Raw genomic sequence first — 19,350 nt, forward strand, 5'->3', positions numbered from 1 at the left:
CTACATCTATACAATGCCAATTTACATTCAATACCCCTAGATAGATCGACATCTGCCAGAATGACCCGAATGTTCGTTCTATACAACTCCACAGGCCGTTTGCGTCACAGGCCCCCCGGATGCAGTTTAGTCTCGCCCGTTGGAATGTTGCTTGGCCCCTTTGGGGTCTGACATGTCGATCGCAAACTTGAACCGCTCCAAATCCGGGGCCGTTTTCTTTTCTCTTACCAAGGCAGATCAAAGGTCGAATGTTTGAAATCAAGTGGACCATGTAACCTTATCTTGGTTAGGGTCTAAGGTTATGTGTATGTATGGGCCCAGGTCTATTGGCGATACTACATGGATCGTCGGACGCAAACAATAATAAGGTTGTAAATAAACAGCGGGTCGTAGTTTTATTGCTACAGATGAGATATGGCCCCCATCGATCGGGAATCCGGATTGAACGTATGGAAACGAAAAGAAAAGAGAGGAAACATGAAGGGAGAGGGTGGTTGAGAAGAAAGGAAGAATGATGTAAAATTGACAGGTAATATTCCACCAATGCGAAGAGGAGGAATAGGCTCATAGGCCAAAGTTGCGAGTAAAAGAAAATAACATATAAGAAAAGACAATATGGGAGCAGTGTCTGGAAAAGAAAAACAGTTAGTCGTAACAGCGTTAAATTGGACAATCCAATGGTAAAAGCCTCAACGATTTAGGCATCATCACCGGGCATCTTAGCATCTCCGTCTTCATCCAACCCACGAAGGGTCGGGTAGGAGATGGTCTCGGTCGCAGGTTCAGATTTGGGTGTTTCCTCCTTAACTTGCTCTTGCTCCGATTGTGCACGTGCACTGCTAATCTCAATACCCTCCATAGCACTGTCTATCGGTGACGCAGATCGGTCACTGTGTGCCATGGCCTCAACGCCATATTGACCAGCCTCCAAGAGCTCAGAGACAATGCGGCGCAGATTCTCAAGTAGACGGACCTTCTCTACCCAGGCGACATTGACGTCGCGCTCGGCCACCTCGGTCGCTGCCTGGGCAGTCCGTTGAGCGGCTTGTTGATCAGGGTCAGGAGAAGCGCTAGACAGAGCGGGATCGATCAGACTGGCGGAGATTTTGAGGCTCTGCTCCTTGGTAGGAGTTCGGTCACCGTCAGAAGTGTCCATGCGGCTCTCAGGCTCCGCAGGGCGCGCACGCTGCAGGGTACCTCCTGTGTAGCGACGGCGGTCGTCATGATCGTAGGCACCAAGAGTAGAGGGAGGTGCAGCGCCAGATGCAGTTGGGTAGCCGGCGGTCATGTTGTCGGACATGGTAGCGGAGGGCAGGCGGGGGTACATGCCAGCACCATTTTCATGTGGAGGGGAAACACGGTGACTGTGAGGCATGGAGATCGGGGAGCGGTTGGAGGTGTATGATTGTGCGCTAGAAGGAGGAGTCAAGGCAGGAGTGCCGACGGATGGAGAGTGAGCGGAGGCAGCCATCATTGGCCCCGAGCTAGTAGCCGTGACATGGCTAGGAGGCAATTGGGATGGCGGGGAGTTGGTAGTGCGGTAGTTCATGCCGCCGTGGACGTAGTGGGCACCAGGTTGGGCGACACCAGCAGCAGCTACGTTCTCATCGCTCTCGTAGATGGTGTTCTGCATTTGCTCCAAGAATTGGTCGATGTTAATCAGATCATTCTTAGTGCGGACGTTAGACATCGGGGGTAAGTGGTATGCAGGAGCTTGAGAGCCGCCAGGGCTGTAGCCACCACCACCCCCACCTCCACCACCCACAGCAACACTAGCCGGCATGGGCTGGTACTCGGGGACAGGTCCGTTCAAGATAGGAAGCTGGAGAGCCTGCAGGCCCAATAGACGCTGCCCGACAGCCGCGTAGGAGTTGGGATCGAATTGGCGGCGCTTGAGATCACCGAAGAACTCGTTCAGGGCATCATATCCGCGCTTACGGTCGTAAGACGGGGCACCCTCATGACCCTGACTGAGGGCATAGTAGACATTACCATACGAGTGAGGGTTTGCGGCCGGAGGAGGCGCGGGGTGTGTCTGGTAGTATTGGGGTGCGCCATGGGCATATGGGTGGCCCGAGACGCCATTCATGGGACCCTCGAAGTAGTGAGTAGCAGCGGCATAGCCCTTAGGGTTTTGAGGGAACATCATATCAGGGTGGTGGTGCTTCAGTCCAGGTTCCGGGGATCGAATCTCGGAGTCATCTGCGTGAGTCTTGACATGCTTCTTCAGATCCTGAGGACGCTTGAAAGCCTTGCCACAAAAATCACACTTGTGCGGTTTTAATGGCACATGGACACGAATGTGTGAAGTTATATGATCACGCTTAACGGTTGTGGTATTGCAAGTTCCCCACTGGCAAGTCAAGTTCAAGTTGTTGGTACTCTTGCGACCGACATGGCGTTCACAGACGTGTTCCTGTCACAAGGCAACGACTCGTTAGTATTCTTCAACGGCGCCACAACGCCAGCAATAATGAGGATTCAATGATAGCTTACGTATAGTGCTTCCGCAGTGGGACTCTTCTCTGTACAGCCGACCCATTGACAAGGGAGCTGTTCACCTCCTCCATTCATGGAGTTGTTGATAGCAGCAGTGGCGGCAGCAGCAGTGGCGGTAACCGACGCGGTCGGAGTAGTAGAAACCTGAGCCACGGAGTGATTTTGATCAATGGGCGCTGAAGCCGACACCGTTTGAGGTGTCGATATTGGGGGAATATTATTCTCCGTCATGATGCCAAGAAATGGGGAGTTCTTGTCGTGCTGGCGGGATGCTAGGCACAAGCTTTTCCAACAAAGGGCCGCGACCGAAGTAAGAAAAAGAGAAAGAAAGAAAGAAAGAAAATGTCGACAGTCAAATTGTCGATTATACAAGATATTCCTTTAATATCCTGAATAAGGCCAGAGTGTCCAAGAAGCCAAGAAATAAGAACTGGCAACCGAAAGGGGAGGGGGGAGAAGCAGATAATAAGGGAGAGGGGGAAAGAAGAAGGGGAAGACTCCGCAGGAAAATAAGCCGAGCCTTTGCCCAGAAAAGCCCTTTTACCGGGGCGGAGGGACAAGAAAACACACCAAAAAACGAGGCGAAGACCAATGGACAAGACCGGGCCAAGAAATTTGGCTGCGGGCCTCAATATGGGCTTGGCTGTGACTGGTGTATGATAGGCTGGAGTGGGTCGAAAGGAAAAGGGGGGCTGTGTTTAATTCTCGCTCTCAGACGGAGTTCTACAGCCCTGGAACATTTGAAGGGTTATATAAACGTATAAATCGGCTGATGATGACGATATTCGTGAACATATCATACCTATGTTCAAGTTAGGATGTATAAGGCTCAGGCTAGTGTTCAAATGTTCAAATGTTGTGATTTGAATCCCAAACAGGATCATTCCCGAGGTTCAGCCAGCTGAATGGAAACTGTAATAATACAGTATGGTAACTTTAAATTCTCTCCTGGACTAACAACCCCCCCCAATCACCACCCACACAGAATCACCATAATACAATCCAATTTCCCTATAATTACAGCCACAAATACTCGCACACGAGCAATTTCCATCACAATCGAGTCCTTCCACACCACCGTATTCCCAGCACCTCGAACCGAACCCCCCAAAGCATGCACCAATACTCCACCCTCATTCGTGGATAACACAGTGGCAAGGAATCACTCGGGGGCCAAACATACCCCGCCAAGGATCCAAGCCATGGCAATCCATTCTTGGCAGCCAAGGTTCCTCTTTGCCAATTCCCGCTCCGACCCCAAGGGGAACATTTCTTGGTGTCTCGGCGCTCTTCACACTTGGCATCTTTCTTTCTTTCTGCTTTCTGGCCCCGAAATCTTGTCGCCTATTTGGCCCCCCAATTATCCCACGTTATTTCGCTTCAACTGGGGGATGCCCCATGCACTAGTCAGTCGGAGGGTGTGATCAGCGCGTGATGAATCCATTACTGCTATGGCACGACGTACGGTACCCCGTAATACTAATTTGGCTGGGTATTCATCATGTTCAATCTATTTTTGTACTTCTAATAATTATACATGTACAAGGTATATACAGTTTCTTTGTTTGGTTTCCCAAACATATGTACATGGAATAAGCAGGCGGTGCAGGTTACATCCGTGCAACTGTCTAGAGCAGCATCACATACTTGGGGACAAGGGGGGAGAGGAGAGGGGGTAGTAGCCAAGACAATGGATCCAAACAAATCCCAATCCTCTAATCCCTACGGTTCCCACCTTCCTTCAGCAAAGCGGCCCCAGACTGCCACCAAGAGTGCTTGAGTTCACCATAACCCTCCATGGCTCTCGGCTCTAAGTACGCACCCGTTTAGGAGGCTGATACCAACTCCAAATATTCAATCCCACCTTCGTCCCCGACGTAACCGGGTACGCAGCATGCCAAGTCTCAGGATACCCAGTCCCATCTGGTCTAAGATTCTCCCAAAAGATCGCATTTCCCTTAATAGGCTTAAAAGTGATCCCAGGCTTCTGTTTCGGGATTTCACTTTCACTTTCACCATCTGAAACTCCTTCAGCCCCTTCCTCCTCGCATTCTAGAAACTTACACCACTGTTTACCAGGTGGCATGCTTAGACGCGGGAAATTCGTTCCGCCCCCCTCACACTCTGCGTCTAGATAGACCATGAACGTGCTCAGACGATCTCCGCCTCGTGCAAGCGATCCCGTCCAATCATAGTGGTGCCGGTAGTGTCCGGATGCATTGTAGCGTTGGGCCCACATGCGCTCGATATATAGGTGTGGGCGCCAGCCTTGGAAGGCACGGGCGCGATCTTCTAGGCATCGCACAGTGTCGTCGCGATCGAGGAGGGCGCGGTCGGAGAGCCGTTTGGAGGGATCGACCTTTGTAGTGACGCCATCATAGACGATTGAGGGGGTATAACTTTTTAGACTGGAGCGCAAGTCGTTTAGCGATTTGTATTTTTCATTTTTCATTTTTCATTTTATTTTCATTTCGATTTGGATCTCACTAACCTCGTTTCCACCAGATGTGTTGCTTCGTCATCACTCAGGAAATTCTCTAGGTATAGGATGAGGGGTGTGCGCGAGAGTAGGTGGACTTTGTATCCGGTTGGTTCGGCGGGACAGGTTACGGGGACACCGTCTTCGGGACTGATGAAGCTGTCGTCTGTGAGGTTTAGTGTTGGTGCTGAATCTGGAATGTCCCAATCGAAGGCATAGGTATTAGGTGTGGGTGTGGTTTGCGATTGCGATTGTGAGAGGAGCGGCCGGAGGAACGGATCGAGGACGAAGATGTATATGGGGACGAAATAGAGAGCCCATGTGAAGAGCGTTGAAATGCTTGGGAAGGAAGGCATTGGGGATGTATTATGCGCCCAATCAATACATAGATAAATCATGCAATGTATAAATGGCGATGCGCGGAGAAATTCAATCCATGTGGCTGAGGCTGAGGAGATGGCGGGTTTGGCTGGTGCTCCAATTGATATTTTATTTTTGTCGGGAATCAACGCGTGCAAGAATTGTAGAGCTGGGACACGATGGATGGGTTGTCAGGGCCATGTCGATTGAATGGGGAGGTAGGAGTTCAAGTTGTCGATGGGGTGATTCGGCATGCGAGAATCACTATCCATGTGGGTCTGGTATCTGATCCGGGCTAAACCGTTCAAGTTAACCTATGTAGGTCGGGTGGGTTTCATTGAGATAGTTTCTTTTTTTACTACATAGTATGCTAGTTTTTACATGGACGAGGGTATTTACAAACATTAATATTCATTTTATGTAGCTGCACAATGGGTTAAAAGTATAATTTTGTATTTGACAAAGAAAACGTAATATAAATAACTAGCAAAAAAAAGACAACGCCGATCCCAACTAAGCAACGCCAGCCAGGTATAATTCGATTTTTCTTTTTTGCTTTCCTTCGTAAGTGCATAATCGTCGTAGAATCGCAAAGTGTCTTTAAATTCCAGCATTCATCCATTGATTCCATTCATCATTGGATGCCCCGTTAGCGGGTCGAAAGGTAGTAGGGTCATTTCCAAATAGGTCGTCGAATGAAATTCCTAAATCCATATTCATTCCCATGTTGGTATCTTCAGCATCCATGGTGAAATCAGGCATTCCATTAGGGATCGCTTGGTTTTGATGCACTGTGTCGTTCGTGCCCACGTTGGTTGGCTGGAAATTGTAGCCTTGCCACACAAAGTTTTGATTGGGGATGGACACCAGGTCCGGACTGCTGAGAGCTTCACTGGGAGTGTTTCCTTGGGAAATTGGTGAGCTAATTCTAGGTGAATTCATTCCTTGCGTGTTGGGCTGGAGGCGACTCGGCACCGATGATTTGACTCCAGACGATGCCCCGAAATTGGGAAGATGGGCGAAGTCCATTGTAGGAGTAGATATACTTGGGTCGCTCGGTGAATTTGGCATTCCTGTTTGGGTTGAGTCGAACGGGAACTGACTGCCCATCATTCCAGGGCGATCATGGCGAAAATGATCATCTTCCAGGGTGGACATTGGTTGTGTGGGATACGCAAACGGGTCGTCTGATGGGAACATGATGGGCATGAGATCCGGAAGATTCGTCGGGTTGAGAAACTGCTGTGACCAATTGTCTTGATTGGCCATAGAAGAGTTGTTAACAGGGTTTGATACCAAGGGCTCTGGCGTGGTCATAGTTTCTGTGAGCAATTCTGGTGTCGAAGCTAACCAGGCAGATTGGTTACCACTGTCGCTTAAGCGGTTGCTCTGGGGAATATCTAGACTCTTTTGACGGCGACTATGAGTGTTCGCAATTGGGGTCTGTTGCATCATTTGTACAGGGAATGTGGTTGAACGGTGAGGTAAGGTGGTTTGATCTGATGTCGTCTTGATGTTTTCTGGCTCCGCAGAGACATTGGATGGTGCTGATCGCTTGAGGTTCACTGGGACCTTAGAGCCCTGGCGATTCTTGAGCATTTCTGGGAGAGTCTTAAACAAGCACTGTGATTTAAATTAGTTCAGCAAATCAAAAGGGAGGGAAATATTTCACACGTACGATTAAGCTCTGAGAGCATCGATCTGCCGCCATGCTCTTTTTAGCTAGTCCGGCAAGGGTATTTTTTCCCTCCATTGCATCCTTGAGAACGCCATCTTTAGCAGTTGGAGAATCGGGATTTTCAACAACAAAGAAAATCAAGGAGAGAATGGCAAAATAAGTGGTGTACATTGCGAACCAGAAAGATCCATTAAGTAGGCCTCTCTTGTGCATGCCTGTTGTGATGTGAACGATATTTCGAGAAACGCTGACGCAGGCAGCAGCACAGGCGTAAGAACGCTTATCGACACCCCGAGCCTGGGATCCACCAGATACGTAATGCAAGAATGGGCGGTACATGACCATCTGGACATGCGCATAGCTAATACGGAGCAATTGACGAATCCTAAAACATGTTAGCTTTTGTGATATGCATCGCGGGTGGGTATTATGATTACCTTTCTAGCTGCGGAGAGACCTCCGTGCCGGGTCGAAGAGCTGGAGGCAACTCCTCCATCCAAGTCTGGAGATCCCGCTCAATTTCACGGATCTTGGAATGACTGACCATGTATCTCTGGTCGAACTTTGAGCGATAACGAGCATTCTTGACGGGGTATATGTATTTGACCACCTTCAAGATGATGTTGGAAAGTCGAGTGTGCGCGTTTGGTCCAGCCATCAGCGGGGTATAATCTGTGGGCATCTGTGTAATTCCTAGCGCAGTGATGAACTCTCCGTCAACTTCCATTGGGTACTCTTGGTCGATATCGTCGTCGCTCAACATTTGAGGGAGACCCAGCAGCGTGCTGACATAGACGTCCATTTTGCGAACGACCCAAAATATTCGTTTCCGCATTTCTCGCTCGATGGGATTGAAATCGGTGGCTACATTTCGGTGGAGGCCTAATCGGAGAGCCGAACGGAGCGCGATTCCAACATATGAATAGCAGGTACTGAGCTTGGCAGAGGACTGAAGGAAGAGCACCATAAAGCAAATTGCTTGTAGAGAAGTAAGGTCTCGACAATCAGTAACCTCTAGAAGCTGTCGCCCGGCCTTGAAGAATTGAAAACTGGAAGGTCGCAAAGTTAGCTATCATTCGTAGACCTCAAGAGAATGATATGATAATCAGGTCTTCATGCACTTACCCTTGACCAATCGCACCCTCATAGCCAGCGACATCCAACATACCCACCCCATCATCTGAGAACAGACATCCGACTGCCATCACGATGTATAGAAGCGGTAAGAATGAATTTTCTTCATTCGTGTATTGATCAGGTGACTTGTCATAGATGCGTTCAAGGCAAGCAAAGAAAGATGGCTCATGCACGAAACGCATCAAGCTGCAGGCATCATCCAGAGCATTGTTACACAAACGGCGGGCGACATCTCGTGGCGGTAAATCATGCGTGGGCGGAAGGGAGGAGTCCTGAGGCGAATCGGATGTTGATTTAGGACTTTCGAGAGTCTGCGAGATCCCGCGCGGGGGTACGATGGGCATATCAGCCGCGCCTAGCTGTTTGCGCAGTCGGCGAACAAAGATGACTCCGGAGGTATGGCCATGGTAATCCCAGTGGCCTTGGTCATCACGGTCTAGACAACCCGAGTTATCGACCATAGTTTCCAGCAAGGACTCATCGCCGGGCTCAGCGGCGGGCTCGGCCGGCGCCGCGGAGGGCTTGGGCGCAGATTGCCCGGTCGGCTGTTTCGCTTTCTGCGCGGCGACCAAGCGCTGTTGGGTAGCTTGCACATCGAGTTGTGGGTCATCGAGATTTAGATCGGGGAGAAGCGAATGGAGGAGGAGTTCTGCCTTGTGCATACGGGCTTCGAGGGCTTCGACATATTGCGGGGCCGGGTTGCGACGACGGTTGGAGGGTTGGTCATACGTGCATTCTGTGGAATGTCAGCCACGTGTATTTGGGGTGAGAAAGAGAAACAGATTGGAATTTCAGCTGGGATCGGTTCGCACCATAACTATAGACAGTACAATGTGTACATGGTTGTTTCCCATCGCACTTGATCTTTTTTCTACGACACTCGTCGCAGGCTCGACCAACTCGCCGCCGCTTTTGCATAGGTAAGGACGAGTTGAGTTTGCGATCGGCGGGGGAGGTCTCTTGATCATCATCATGCAAATAATCGTTCAAGGCGGGGTCTTCCTCATTCTCGCCAGAATGAGAATCCGTGGTGGATGCCATGGTTTAGCTGTAAGATATAAGAAGCCGTGATTCATGTAAGGAGGGCTTGGACTGATCTATTTCGCAAGATTCTGGATCGCCCTCCTTACGGGGAACATTGAAAAAGATAGCTATAGTAGGGGAAGAATTATGAGTGGAGAGGGAGTGAGAGAGAAAATCAAATCCCAAAAAAAGTAACCAGAGAAGAATCAAGTAGCTTGAAAGGACAAAAATGATGAAATCAGAGGAAATTCGAAGACCGAAAGCGGTGGGCTGGACCAAGCGTGGATTGAGCGTGGAATATTCCAAAAGCTTGGCTTTACACAGATTACTTCAGGGTCAGCATAGGTGTGCTCTCCAGGGTTTGTTCGTTGTAAATAGTGGAGAATCATGGAAATCTCGTGAGGAATTCGGTTTCTACTGCGGTACTTCAACAGTACTTGCGTATATACAGGTATTGATCACTCATAGCCCCGGAGCCACATTATGTGCCCTTTTGCTCTCTGATTCCCCAGTAGGGCGCTTTGACCAGTACTGGCCACGTAACATACACGTATCGTTATGTAATAAATGTCGGACTTTCGAACACCGGACGTCCGACAGGGCGCACAGAGAGGGGTTCCCTCGATTATTCATAGTTCGTATTCATGCACTAAATCACTGGATTTGAGGCATTTTTGCTGGTCGGCTTCATCGCCGATGCTAAATTTTTCCGGGACTCGGGCTCCACTGAACTATCGGTTATTCCCCTTTATCGGCTGGTGTCGGTTGGTCCAGGAGTTTTTTTACAGCTTCGGCCGTCTTGCTCTATATGCCGATGGAGGGGCGGGCTCCGAACTATAATTTGCCGATAAATCCAATCTGAGGGAGCATAATATAGTATAAATGGGTCATGAGTCTTATGAGTTTTCAAATTATCTGCACCACCGGAGATATTCTTTAGAGTTGAATGGAATTGAATTGCCCTGGAAGGATCTCCGCGGTAATTATACATCCCCGTAGTACTTCTTAGTAAAGAGATGGATTTTCATTCGGCGTTACTATGCATAGGTACAACTCGAATACAGTAAGGGATTTCGGTGACTGTTTATTTGTCGGCGACCTTTGGCGAATAAAGTCGCCGGGCTTGGTTTCTGTATGTATCAACTGCAAGGCTAGCTGTATAGAGTAGGTGCAGGAACAACAACGTTTCATTTGAACGCGGCGAATTAGTCACAATGTACGGTTTACCTAGCCCTGCACCCGCAATATCCGCACAGGGCGTCAATCAAACAGGGCCCAAGTGGGGTGTGTGGTCATCTGAGCAAAAGGCATTAATATTAATACATACATGAAACTTCCAAAAGAACCTTGGAATCAAGTTCATGCGTCTTTTTCCGGGCAAATTTTCTCCCAAGGTTTCCCATACAGCCCTACGTAGAGCGAGCGAGGCCATTACATGTACCTCGGCTCCAAACATGATCCACTCTATCCATCGGACACCTACTAATTCTGGGCCTTTTCAAGCCACACTATTACTCAAATTTAGAATATATACTACCACCGGCCGTACTATTGGTAATGGCAGATTCTTGTCGTGATTACTATGATTACTTGTGCCTCGGTATATCTCCAGCGTTCAATAAGATCTTCACCGGCGGCTACTACTACCGTCCAGTACGTCACTCCAGAGTCATATGTACTTTGCACAACCTAGTAACTTGAGTCATATATAGGCATCTGATATTCCGAGTGGATTCACAGCGTGTTTCCACAAATTGCCATACCTGTCTATTAATCCGAACTGATAATCCATATTCACCCTTGAAAAGAAAAAAAATCCAAGCCTCAAATTGTGGGATCGCGCTATTCCAAGCATAGTGCGCGGGAACGATGGTTCATTGTTCCGGAAGGGGATGGCCAATCATGTAATCTTATTCGTAGGCCAATTGTTGCACTGGTATGGAACATCATGCATGTCAGCACTTGGGAGTCATAGTTCATTCTCTGCACGGGCCAATTGCGTTATCACAATAGCTATGGATACACCTGGAAGATCATGATATAGAAGCAGATTCCCTCCCTTCAGCACGCTCAGAATTCACGACCGCAGATCTCAATTGAGCTTTGATCTGGCACCAACTTTTCCACCTAGTGGCAAGCTTCTTCCCAATAGGAAATCTGAAAAATGCCCAGCATTGATCTATCCCCTCTGGAAATCCCTCCAGCCACCATTCTAAAACAAATCCGAACATCAAAACTTTGCACCTTTGGGACCGTCCTATCCGGAATCGATAAGCAACTCCGGACTGGAAAACTCTTCGTTTCATTCACTGGGCTATCCGACGATGAACACGATCTTACCTTCCACGGCGGTATAGACAAAGCAATCCACCAGTATTGCACCGACAACTATTCTTTCTGGGGCGATGTGTTTTCCGACCCAGAGATCTGCGCACGATTCGTACCGGGAGGCTTTGGCGAAAACATCGTCGCAGATGGTCTAAACGAGAAAAACATATGCATCGGCGACCTGGTACGAGTTGGTCCCCCCGGTTCTCTTCTTACAGGCGGTAAAAATGGATGCCTTCTGGAAGTTAGCCTGCCGAGACAACCTTGCTTCAAGTTGAATCAGCGATTTGGGATAAAAAACTTTGCCCCTCGTACTCACCAGGAAGCGAAGACAGGATGGTATTACCGTGTCAAAGAAGAGGGGTGGATCGAAGAGGCTATGGAAATCCGAGTTGTGCAGAGGAAGCATCCTAGGTGGCCGATTTCGAGGCTACATCACTATGTTCATCGCGACAAGACGGATATTGATGTGACACAGGAGCTTATGGGAATTGAAGTGATGGGTGCTGAATGCAAAGATGTTTTCAAGGAGAGGTGGCAGAAGTTTCAAGAAAAAGAGGCTGCCGCGAAAAGACCCCCAGAGGTTTGGAAAGATCTCAAAGTCAAGAGCAAGATTTCAGAAACGCCCCGAATAGTCCAGCTTGAACTTGAGGTGGTTCGGAAGTCTGCGCAGCCTAGTAGGATTTTACCGGGCAGTCACGCTTTAATTAAGCTTCCCAATGGCCTAAAACGAGCATATTCCGTCGTCAGTGGAGACACGAATTTCTTTGTGCTTGGAGTAGCTCGGGACGATAGAAGCCGTGGCGGATCAAGCTATATCCACGAAGACCTCAATACTGGCGATATAATATCTCTAGGAACAATCTCCCAAGGAATGACCACGGACAAAATGGCCTCACATCACATTTTCATTGCTGGAGGTATTGGAATCACAGCATTTCTCGCCATGATGAAACGCATCAAAGATACCAACCAAACCTCCCACTTCCATTACGCCGTCAGGGAATCTGAAGATGTCGCATTCAAGCACTTACTATCTCAACTTGGTCCTAACATTACCATATACGACAAGTCTAGGGGGCAGCGTTTGGATATTGCCGATGTCCTAAAACATCGGGTTTGGAATAGTCATGTGTATGTTTGTGGGCCGCAGCGGATGATAGATGCAGTGGTTGAAACTGCGTCAGCCGTTGATATGGCTCCCAGCGAGGTGCATTATGAGGTCTTTACCACTGATACATCGGGAGATCCCTTTACCGTAGAAGTGATTTCTGAAGAGAGGAAAGAAGATCTTCAGGTCAGAGCTGAAGAGACGCTTTTAGATGTCATGAGAAGTGCTGGCTTTGATATAGGGAGCTCTTGTGAGGTGGGTAATTGTGGAAGTTGTAGAGTTCTTGTCAGATGTGGAAAGATTCAGCATCGAGGGTCTGCTCTGACTGAGGCAGAAAAGGGGGGTGAGATGCTAGCATGTGTTTCTCGGGGAGTTGGTCATATTACGGTTGAAGTACCCAAGTCATGATTGTAAAGCTTGAGCAATCTGTCATATGCATCGGAAATATCTTTTGATTAAAAGAGAAGATGTTGCCACATGCGCCGAAAACACTCAGCATCATATCCGATACCATAAAAATATGAATTCCCTATGGTTAGTACGAGCATAGTACTATATAATTTGTCCGTGCAAACCTTTACTGCCGTAATATATATATCTCGAGGGCAGATGCTACAAATGAAATATCGTATATTGCAAAGCAAGCTCGAAGGCTCTCTTATATTATCAAGAATATTGTTATGTATCTAGTCTTCTCTATTTTTCTTTCGGCGACAACTCATTTTTCTGGGCCTGCTACTCCCAGCCCAATAATTATATGCCGGGGAGGCAACGCCGTGCCATAAGAACAATATCAAAATTCCTAGGGGCGAGGTGTTCATTTTTCCTTACCGCATGCCTTCAAAATAGCCTGGAGCTTGCTGTCATTGTCCTTGAAGATCGACCCAAGACTGGCCACCTCAGTGTCGTTCATGCCTGCTCGGATCTTAGCAACCGATCTCAGTCCCTTGCCATCACGAGAAACCTTGGCAAAACTGCCAGCTCCAAAAAAAAATTCCGGCAACATTAGCGACCAAATCAAGCAGTTATAAGCAATCTGTCAGACATTCTAAACCTCTTGCAAACAGTCGGATAAAGGTGTCAGCACTTCTGAGTGATGAAACCTGTGACTTGTTCCTGAAGTGATCACTTGTGACATCCCACTCCCCTTGACCGCATCTCGCGTCGAGCGGATATTTGTACCGTATTTTCCACTGCTTTGATACTTGCTCTTACCATTTTCATGTTTCTTCCGTGTATCACGGTGTGAGTTTGTATATTTAATTAGAAACCCTTTGTACGACGTGTTTCTTGTTAATCACCACATTTCGTGTTTGTCTGTATTTTATGAGGGCTATCGAATGAAGTCTGCAATTGTTAAATAACTGAGCACAATGGACATTAATTTGAAATACCTCAGTCCCAAAGTTGCTCTCCACTCTTAATTATGATCAAATTTACATGTGTTCAGAAATCCTCATATGTGCGAGTTGATGACATCCAAGCTAAATATACACGTTGACGTTCACTACTATGCATGTATACTTTGACGTTTCCTGGAAATCAAATTCCCTATGCAATGATACTGTTTCTATGGCGACCTCTAATCCGATAGGGACGCCTATTTCCTAAAGGATACCCTCGCCCTCGCCCCCTGATACGCGGCGGCGGGATATATGTAGTCCCAGGGGGTGGGCGAAAGCCCTCTTCTGCATCCTCTGAATTATTGCACATATCGGTACATAGCCGAAACATAATCGCGCCACGCATGGGTGGTATTTTATCCCATGAGGGGGCAACAAACCCCCCATATCTGCGTTTAACAATCTTCTTGAATTCTGCTTGAAGGTCCTCGCAAGATTTTCTGTGCAGGTCCTGCCCAAAAGTGACATAGCCCTTTTTCTGTGTTTCCTCCGCTAAATCAAAGAAGGCCTTCAATCTATTTTCGTCGGACAGGTCAACAAGCTGAACTGGTGCATCGCATAGGAGTCCGAATAAACCTGTTTTTGCGACGTATTCGGCACTAGCGTGTACTATGACCTTTCTTGTGACGAGAACGAGGTTGGGTATGAATTCTAGCATTTCGAAGTCGTCGGGGAATATAGCGAATACGTCCATGGATCCACCCTGCGCTGAGTTTGCAGCGTGCCAGGCTAGATATCCTATTGAATACCCTTCATCTTCATATCTCTCGTCCCAGGGTACCCAGTTGAGGTGTACGGTATCTCGGGAAGGATCAATCATGCCTTTGACTCTTGTTTCAGATTCCCAGTAAGCTTCATCGAGCATTTCCTCGTATGGGAGCATGACGCGATTCTGGAAAGCCACGTCACGAGACTCGCGACATACACGAGAGATAGTCGGTGGCCTGAGATTCATATACATCGTCTTTTCAAGACCACACAGACGAGGGAAACATCCCCGTGTTTGATCATAGAATTCGTCCGCATCCAGCTCATGAACTCGATATGGTAAACATTCACGCCAGACCATGAGTCGTATCTCCGGAGGAAGATCCGGAAAGCGCCGGAAGTGACCGATTTCTTCTGAGCTGGTCATCTTTTCTCGCGGTGTAATATCAATGGCCCTTCTCAATATTTTAGCGTATCAGAGTTGGGCCCCAGAAGGGGATGGTGAAAGAACTCGGCCACTCGAAAAGAGCAGACTAGCTGGAATTCCGTTGTCCGGGTCGTTCCTGCCCCTGAACTATCTGATCGAGGCGAAAACAAACTTGCTTCGGTGTATGGGACGGGCAGAAATTAGCTGTAGGTCGTTCCTCGAGGTGGTGATCGAATCTTCCCAGGGACATGCCAAGATGCTGTATCCGCTTTGGTGCAAGTGGAGAAGGATTTAGCGTCCAACGTTGAAGGATTTGCTAATCGAAGTCTTATTTTGCAGCTTCTAAGCGATGAGACTCCAATGTTAGCGTGGAAATTTTTTTCCCTGAAGGCTAAGAAAATGCTAAGCATCGTGCTCAGGCCGACATAAATTCTTATCGGCACCCCTAGGGCTTATCTGCCCCCCTATATAGTTGGTGTTGACCGGAATCTTAGTGGCACATGCAGCATTGTGTCCGACCTAGCTGCGATCTCTAAGATAATAAAATTTTAAATCAAGTGAGGTTATAATATTTGGGGTTTGATATTTCCAAAGCCATTGATCATTTGCAATATGCTCGGAACAGTTGTAGAAACAGTCGGAAATTTCGGCACGCGCTACATCCACCCGTCTCTGGACACCATTCTTGGCGGCCCCTACGGTGCTTCCTAGTGCCAGGGTCCGACCTAAATATCCTAATATTGAAATAAATAGCAGCATCTACGGAATAACCGTGCTATGGACCTCCCCTCTGCCCCACAAAGTAAATTTCATGAAAATATCAATTTTGAAGCTATCCAGAAGCCACAGAAATGTCTGGATTGAGGATTGAAAGATGCCTTACTAGATAAACTTGTTGCCTCTCAAATTCATCCACGAATGTGATAAATAAGCCAGAGACGAGTCGTTTGAAAAGTTGGTGCGATTCACTGTATTTTTCCAATTGTCCTATCCGCTATACGACCCCAATATTGAACGTGGGCATTGACAACGCGCTCCTTCAATAAATAGTCCCATGCATCTGAGTCTTTAGCAAGCTCTCCGGGAACAGGAACCACAGTGCCCAGAGCCGACGCTTTTGTTTGCAAGCATGGCGGCAGGTATATTTGTCGCAATCATAACCGGGTTTAGTGCTCTCCTTATGGTGATGTCCATCTAGCGGCAAAAATGAAGGCGAAGAGAGTTCATCAACGCTATAAACATTTCGTTAATTAGTACTCACCGCTAGTACCGTGTACATACTACATAGTATCTCACAGAGGACGTACGAGAGGGGGACTGGAATCAGGAACTACGTACTAGGCTAATGTGCTATAGTGGGCCCAAGGTGTCTCTTCCAAGATTACAATTGCCTATGCTCATAATTAAAACATAGTTGAAAGCCAGGAGGTGCCTTGGCTCAAATCTTACCTAGGCACTACGAAACCCCTAAGTAGTATGATGCCACCAAAATCATGCCTGGCAAGATTTGGAAAATTCATTTCACACCAAAACTTTGCTTCCCATGGCAGAGGTGTATGAATAAGTAACCTGTTTTTATCGTGATGGCCTTGGGCTTCTACGGGTCGCTAGTCTAGAATCCCCTTGTTTCCGTCGTCGAATCTATTGCATGCGCCTTGGCGATCTTTCGTTAAGAATCACGCACAAAATCCTGTCATAGGTGCATGAAATGTGCATACAGCACGAATCCCTTCAAATTTAATCATTTCGCTCGTATTGTATCCACCTGTCTAGTCCGTAGGCAGGCTATCGTCATGAAGGGATCAGCCATGCACAGGGGACCATGACAAAACCCTGTGACACGACCGGGCGGGAATGCCCACGCGAAAAGAGCCAATGTCCAGACCAAACATTCTACCAGCTGAGACTGCCGAGTCATTCAAGAGTGGATACAGCCTTATGATAACCCAGCTTTAGTCTCCTGGTCGGTTCCCGCCATCGAAGAACCATTGGATCAGCGAGGAAAAAGTATAGTCGCCGATAAAGCTCATCAACCCTGCATGAAATAAACAGCGTTGCCCCGTACTCCAGAGCTAATAGGTAACATTCAATCGCCACATTAAACGGTACACAACCATAAATCAATTAGGGTCGATTGGCTTCTTGACAGTTCTTATCGACTGGGTTCGTCCCTCACGTCTCGCATGGCATTCCGCGTACTAGTTCGCAATCGCTTTTCACCCCTTGGGCACGTCCCTCTCTACCCCAATAGTGGGTCGCCACATTCTGCGACGCGCTTTAATTTGTTGATTGAGCTGCTTGAATATTAATATGAATATGACTACAAGTATATGAAACACCTTCACTGCGACTTTTTCCTTCATCTTCAATTCGACAGTTTTCTTCGGTAATGGCGGCTGCGCTGCATTAAACCATGGCTTACGTCCTAGTTACACTATTTTGTGTGTTTGCGGCACTGGGTTCATTCTTGTTTGGCTATGACTCGGGAATCATTTCGTCGACTATAGAACAGCACGCTTTCGTGGAGAGATTCGGGTCTCCCGATCTATCAGATGCAGTCAGCGGTGGAATAATATCTTCCTATACAGGTAATTCTCTTAGGAAAGAAGCAACTCAAGCAGCCGAGTTCTAATTTCCATTCTTAGGAGGTGCTATTGTGGGATCGTTACTGGCGCCATCCATTTCGGACTATGCAGGTCGGAGAATTGTCATATTCATCGGGGGGCTGCTGGCTACCCTCGGTGCTGCACTCCAAGGGGGAGCCATTGCTATTTCGATGCTGATCGCTGGTCGACTCATCGCCGGTCTTGCAATTGGACTCATGTCCGCTACTATTCCCGTATACTGCGTATGTAGAACAATCTCAATCATTGTGCTCGCATCATTGGCTGTACTAACTTTATGCATAGAGTGAAATTGCACCGCCTCGCATTCGTGGGTTGCTGGCAAGCATGCAACAATGGATGATTGGTTTGGGTATCGTGGTCGCTGTGAGTACCAATATCCCGAACATTCCAATTACTTCATTTTCACATTCTGACACTGTCTAGCAATGGGTTGGTTATGGATGCTCGCGCTATACCGGTGATTTCGTTTGGAGGTTCCCTCTGTCCTTACAGACAGCGCCTGCTATTATATTAACATGCGGTGCCCTATTTCTTCCCGAGACACCTCGTTGGCTCATTGAGCACGGAGAAGAAGGTGCTGGTCGCTCAGTACTCGTTGGCCTTCATCTAAATCGAGATGCAACAAACATTCAGCTAGTCGAGAAGGAGTTAACCCAGATTCATGAAAGCCTCTCCTACGAGCAACGGGCGGTCGTCCGCTCGTGGCGGCAGCTTCTTTCATCGCCTCAATGGCGATATCGCGTTCTTCTCGCCTGTGGCCTACAAGCTTTCACGCAATGTTCTGGTGCAAATGTCATCCAGAACTATGGGCCTCGTCTCTATGAGTCTCTAGGCCTTTCTACCTCGAAATCACTCATGATAATCGGAATCTGGGGTGCGCTGGCGCAACTCTGGAATACTCTCTTCATGGTTTTCATTGACAAGGTTGAACGACGAAAGTTGCTGATTCCATCTCTGCTGGGCATGGGCGCAGCTATGTGTGTTGGAGCAACGCTAGCACGGTATATTGATTTCAGCGACATTTACGCCAACAAGGATGCGCTTCGTGCCGCGATCGCAATGTTCTTCGTCTTCTCTTTCTTTTTCACGGCTCTAGGCCTTATATCTTGGGTCTATCAATGCGAGATATTTCCAACGACTATGCGAGCTCGCGGATCATCGGTTGCCACTGCGGCAAACTGGAGTATCAACCTTATCTTCACGCAATGCTCGCCCATTGCACTTACCAATATCGGATCAAAGTATTTCTACTGCTTTGTTGCATTCAATTGGGCTGCTATGTTGATTGTTTGGATATGGTACCCTGAGACTGTGGGCCGATCTCTTGAAGAGGTTGAAGAAGTCTTCATTCGTGAACCATTGACACAGCCAGAAGTTGTTTCTCTCACACCTAGCCCTGAAACCACGCGACCTCGACCACACAAGAAACATAAAGGCATGGATCCTTTATGGATGCATCCGGCAAACGGAAGTTGGAGTAGCCGCAGCAATATCTCACCTCAGCTATCGTGCAAGAAGTTGCAGGATGTGTAAAATGTATGACAGAACACGATACAATAACGAGAAATAT

The 19,350-nt window shown here is 47.9% G+C and overlaps 7 protein-coding genes across 7 annotated transcripts; 2 read left to right on the forward strand and 5 right to left on the reverse strand.

Moving 5' to 3' along the window:
- Positions 1 to 697: 697 nt before the first annotated feature.
- pacC (putative C2H2 transcription factor PacC) lies at positions 698 to 2,730 on the reverse strand (the record flags this gene model as incomplete). Its single annotated transcript, XM_056926077.1, has 2 exons — positions 698 to 2,416; positions 2,497 to 2,730. 2 exons carry the CDS (start codon positions 2,728 to 2,730, stop codon positions 698 to 700), a joined length of 1,953 nt encoding a protein of 650 aa, XP_056775447.1.
- A 1,579-nt stretch (positions 2,731 to 4,309) lies between these two features.
- N7478_009864 (oxidoreductase, 2OG-Fe(II) oxygenase family) lies at positions 4,310 to 5,334 on the reverse strand (the record flags this gene model as incomplete). The annotated part of the gene is made up of 2 exons (XM_056926078.1): positions 4,310 to 4,907; positions 4,991 to 5,334. 2 exons carry the CDS (start codon positions 5,332 to 5,334, stop codon positions 4,310 to 4,312), a joined length of 942 nt encoding a protein of 313 aa, XP_056775448.1.
- Positions 5,335 to 5,938: 604 nt separating this feature from the next.
- Positions 5,939 to 9,194, reverse strand: N7478_009865 (putative C6 transcription factor (Mut3); the record flags this gene model as incomplete). The annotated part of the gene is made up of 5 exons (XM_056926079.1): positions 5,939 to 6,961; positions 7,017 to 7,401; positions 7,454 to 8,065; positions 8,142 to 8,889; positions 8,966 to 9,194. 5 exons carry the CDS (start codon positions 9,192 to 9,194, stop codon positions 5,939 to 5,941), a joined length of 2,997 nt encoding a protein of 998 aa, XP_056775449.1.
- Positions 9,195 to 11,340: 2,146 nt separating this feature from the next.
- Positions 11,341 to 13,023, forward strand: N7478_009866 (vanillate O-demethylase oxidoreductase; the record flags this gene model as incomplete). The annotated part of the gene is made up of 1 exon (XM_056926080.1): positions 11,341 to 13,023. One exon carries the CDS (start codon positions 11,341 to 11,343, stop codon positions 13,021 to 13,023), a length of 1,683 nt encoding a protein of 560 aa, XP_056775450.1.
- A 409-nt stretch (positions 13,024 to 13,432) lies between these two features.
- Positions 13,433 to 13,621, reverse strand: N7478_009867 (uncharacterized protein; the record flags this gene model as incomplete). The annotated part of the gene is made up of 1 exon (XM_056926081.1): positions 13,433 to 13,621. One exon carries the CDS (start codon positions 13,619 to 13,621, stop codon positions 13,433 to 13,435), a length of 189 nt encoding a protein of 62 aa, XP_056775451.1.
- Positions 13,622 to 14,166: 545 nt separating this feature from the next.
- Positions 14,167 to 15,153, reverse strand: N7478_009868 (2EXR domain-containing protein; the record flags this gene model as incomplete). Its single annotated transcript, XM_056926082.1, has 1 exon — positions 14,167 to 15,153. One exon carries the CDS (start codon positions 15,151 to 15,153, stop codon positions 14,167 to 14,169), a length of 987 nt encoding a protein of 328 aa, XP_056775452.1.
- A 2,413-nt stretch (positions 15,154 to 17,566) lies between these two features.
- On the forward strand, positions 17,567 to 19,313 carry N7478_009869 (sugar porter family MFS transporter; the record flags this gene model as incomplete). Its single annotated transcript, XM_056926083.1, has 4 exons — positions 17,567 to 17,741; positions 17,799 to 18,001; positions 18,063 to 18,143; positions 18,204 to 19,313. The coding sequence occupies 4 exons, from the start codon at positions 17,567 to 17,569 to the stop codon at positions 19,311 to 19,313; spliced, it is 1,569 nt and encodes a 522-aa protein (XP_056775453.1).
- Between the last annotated feature and the right edge of the window lie 37 nt (positions 19,314 to 19,350).

Source organism: Penicillium angulare (assembly GCF_028827245.1).
Source record: "Penicillium angulare strain IBT 27051 chromosome Unknown utg000007l_segment0_segment0, whole genome shotgun sequence".
NCBI lineage: Eukaryota > Fungi > Ascomycota > Eurotiomycetes > Eurotiales > Aspergillaceae > Penicillium > Penicillium angulare.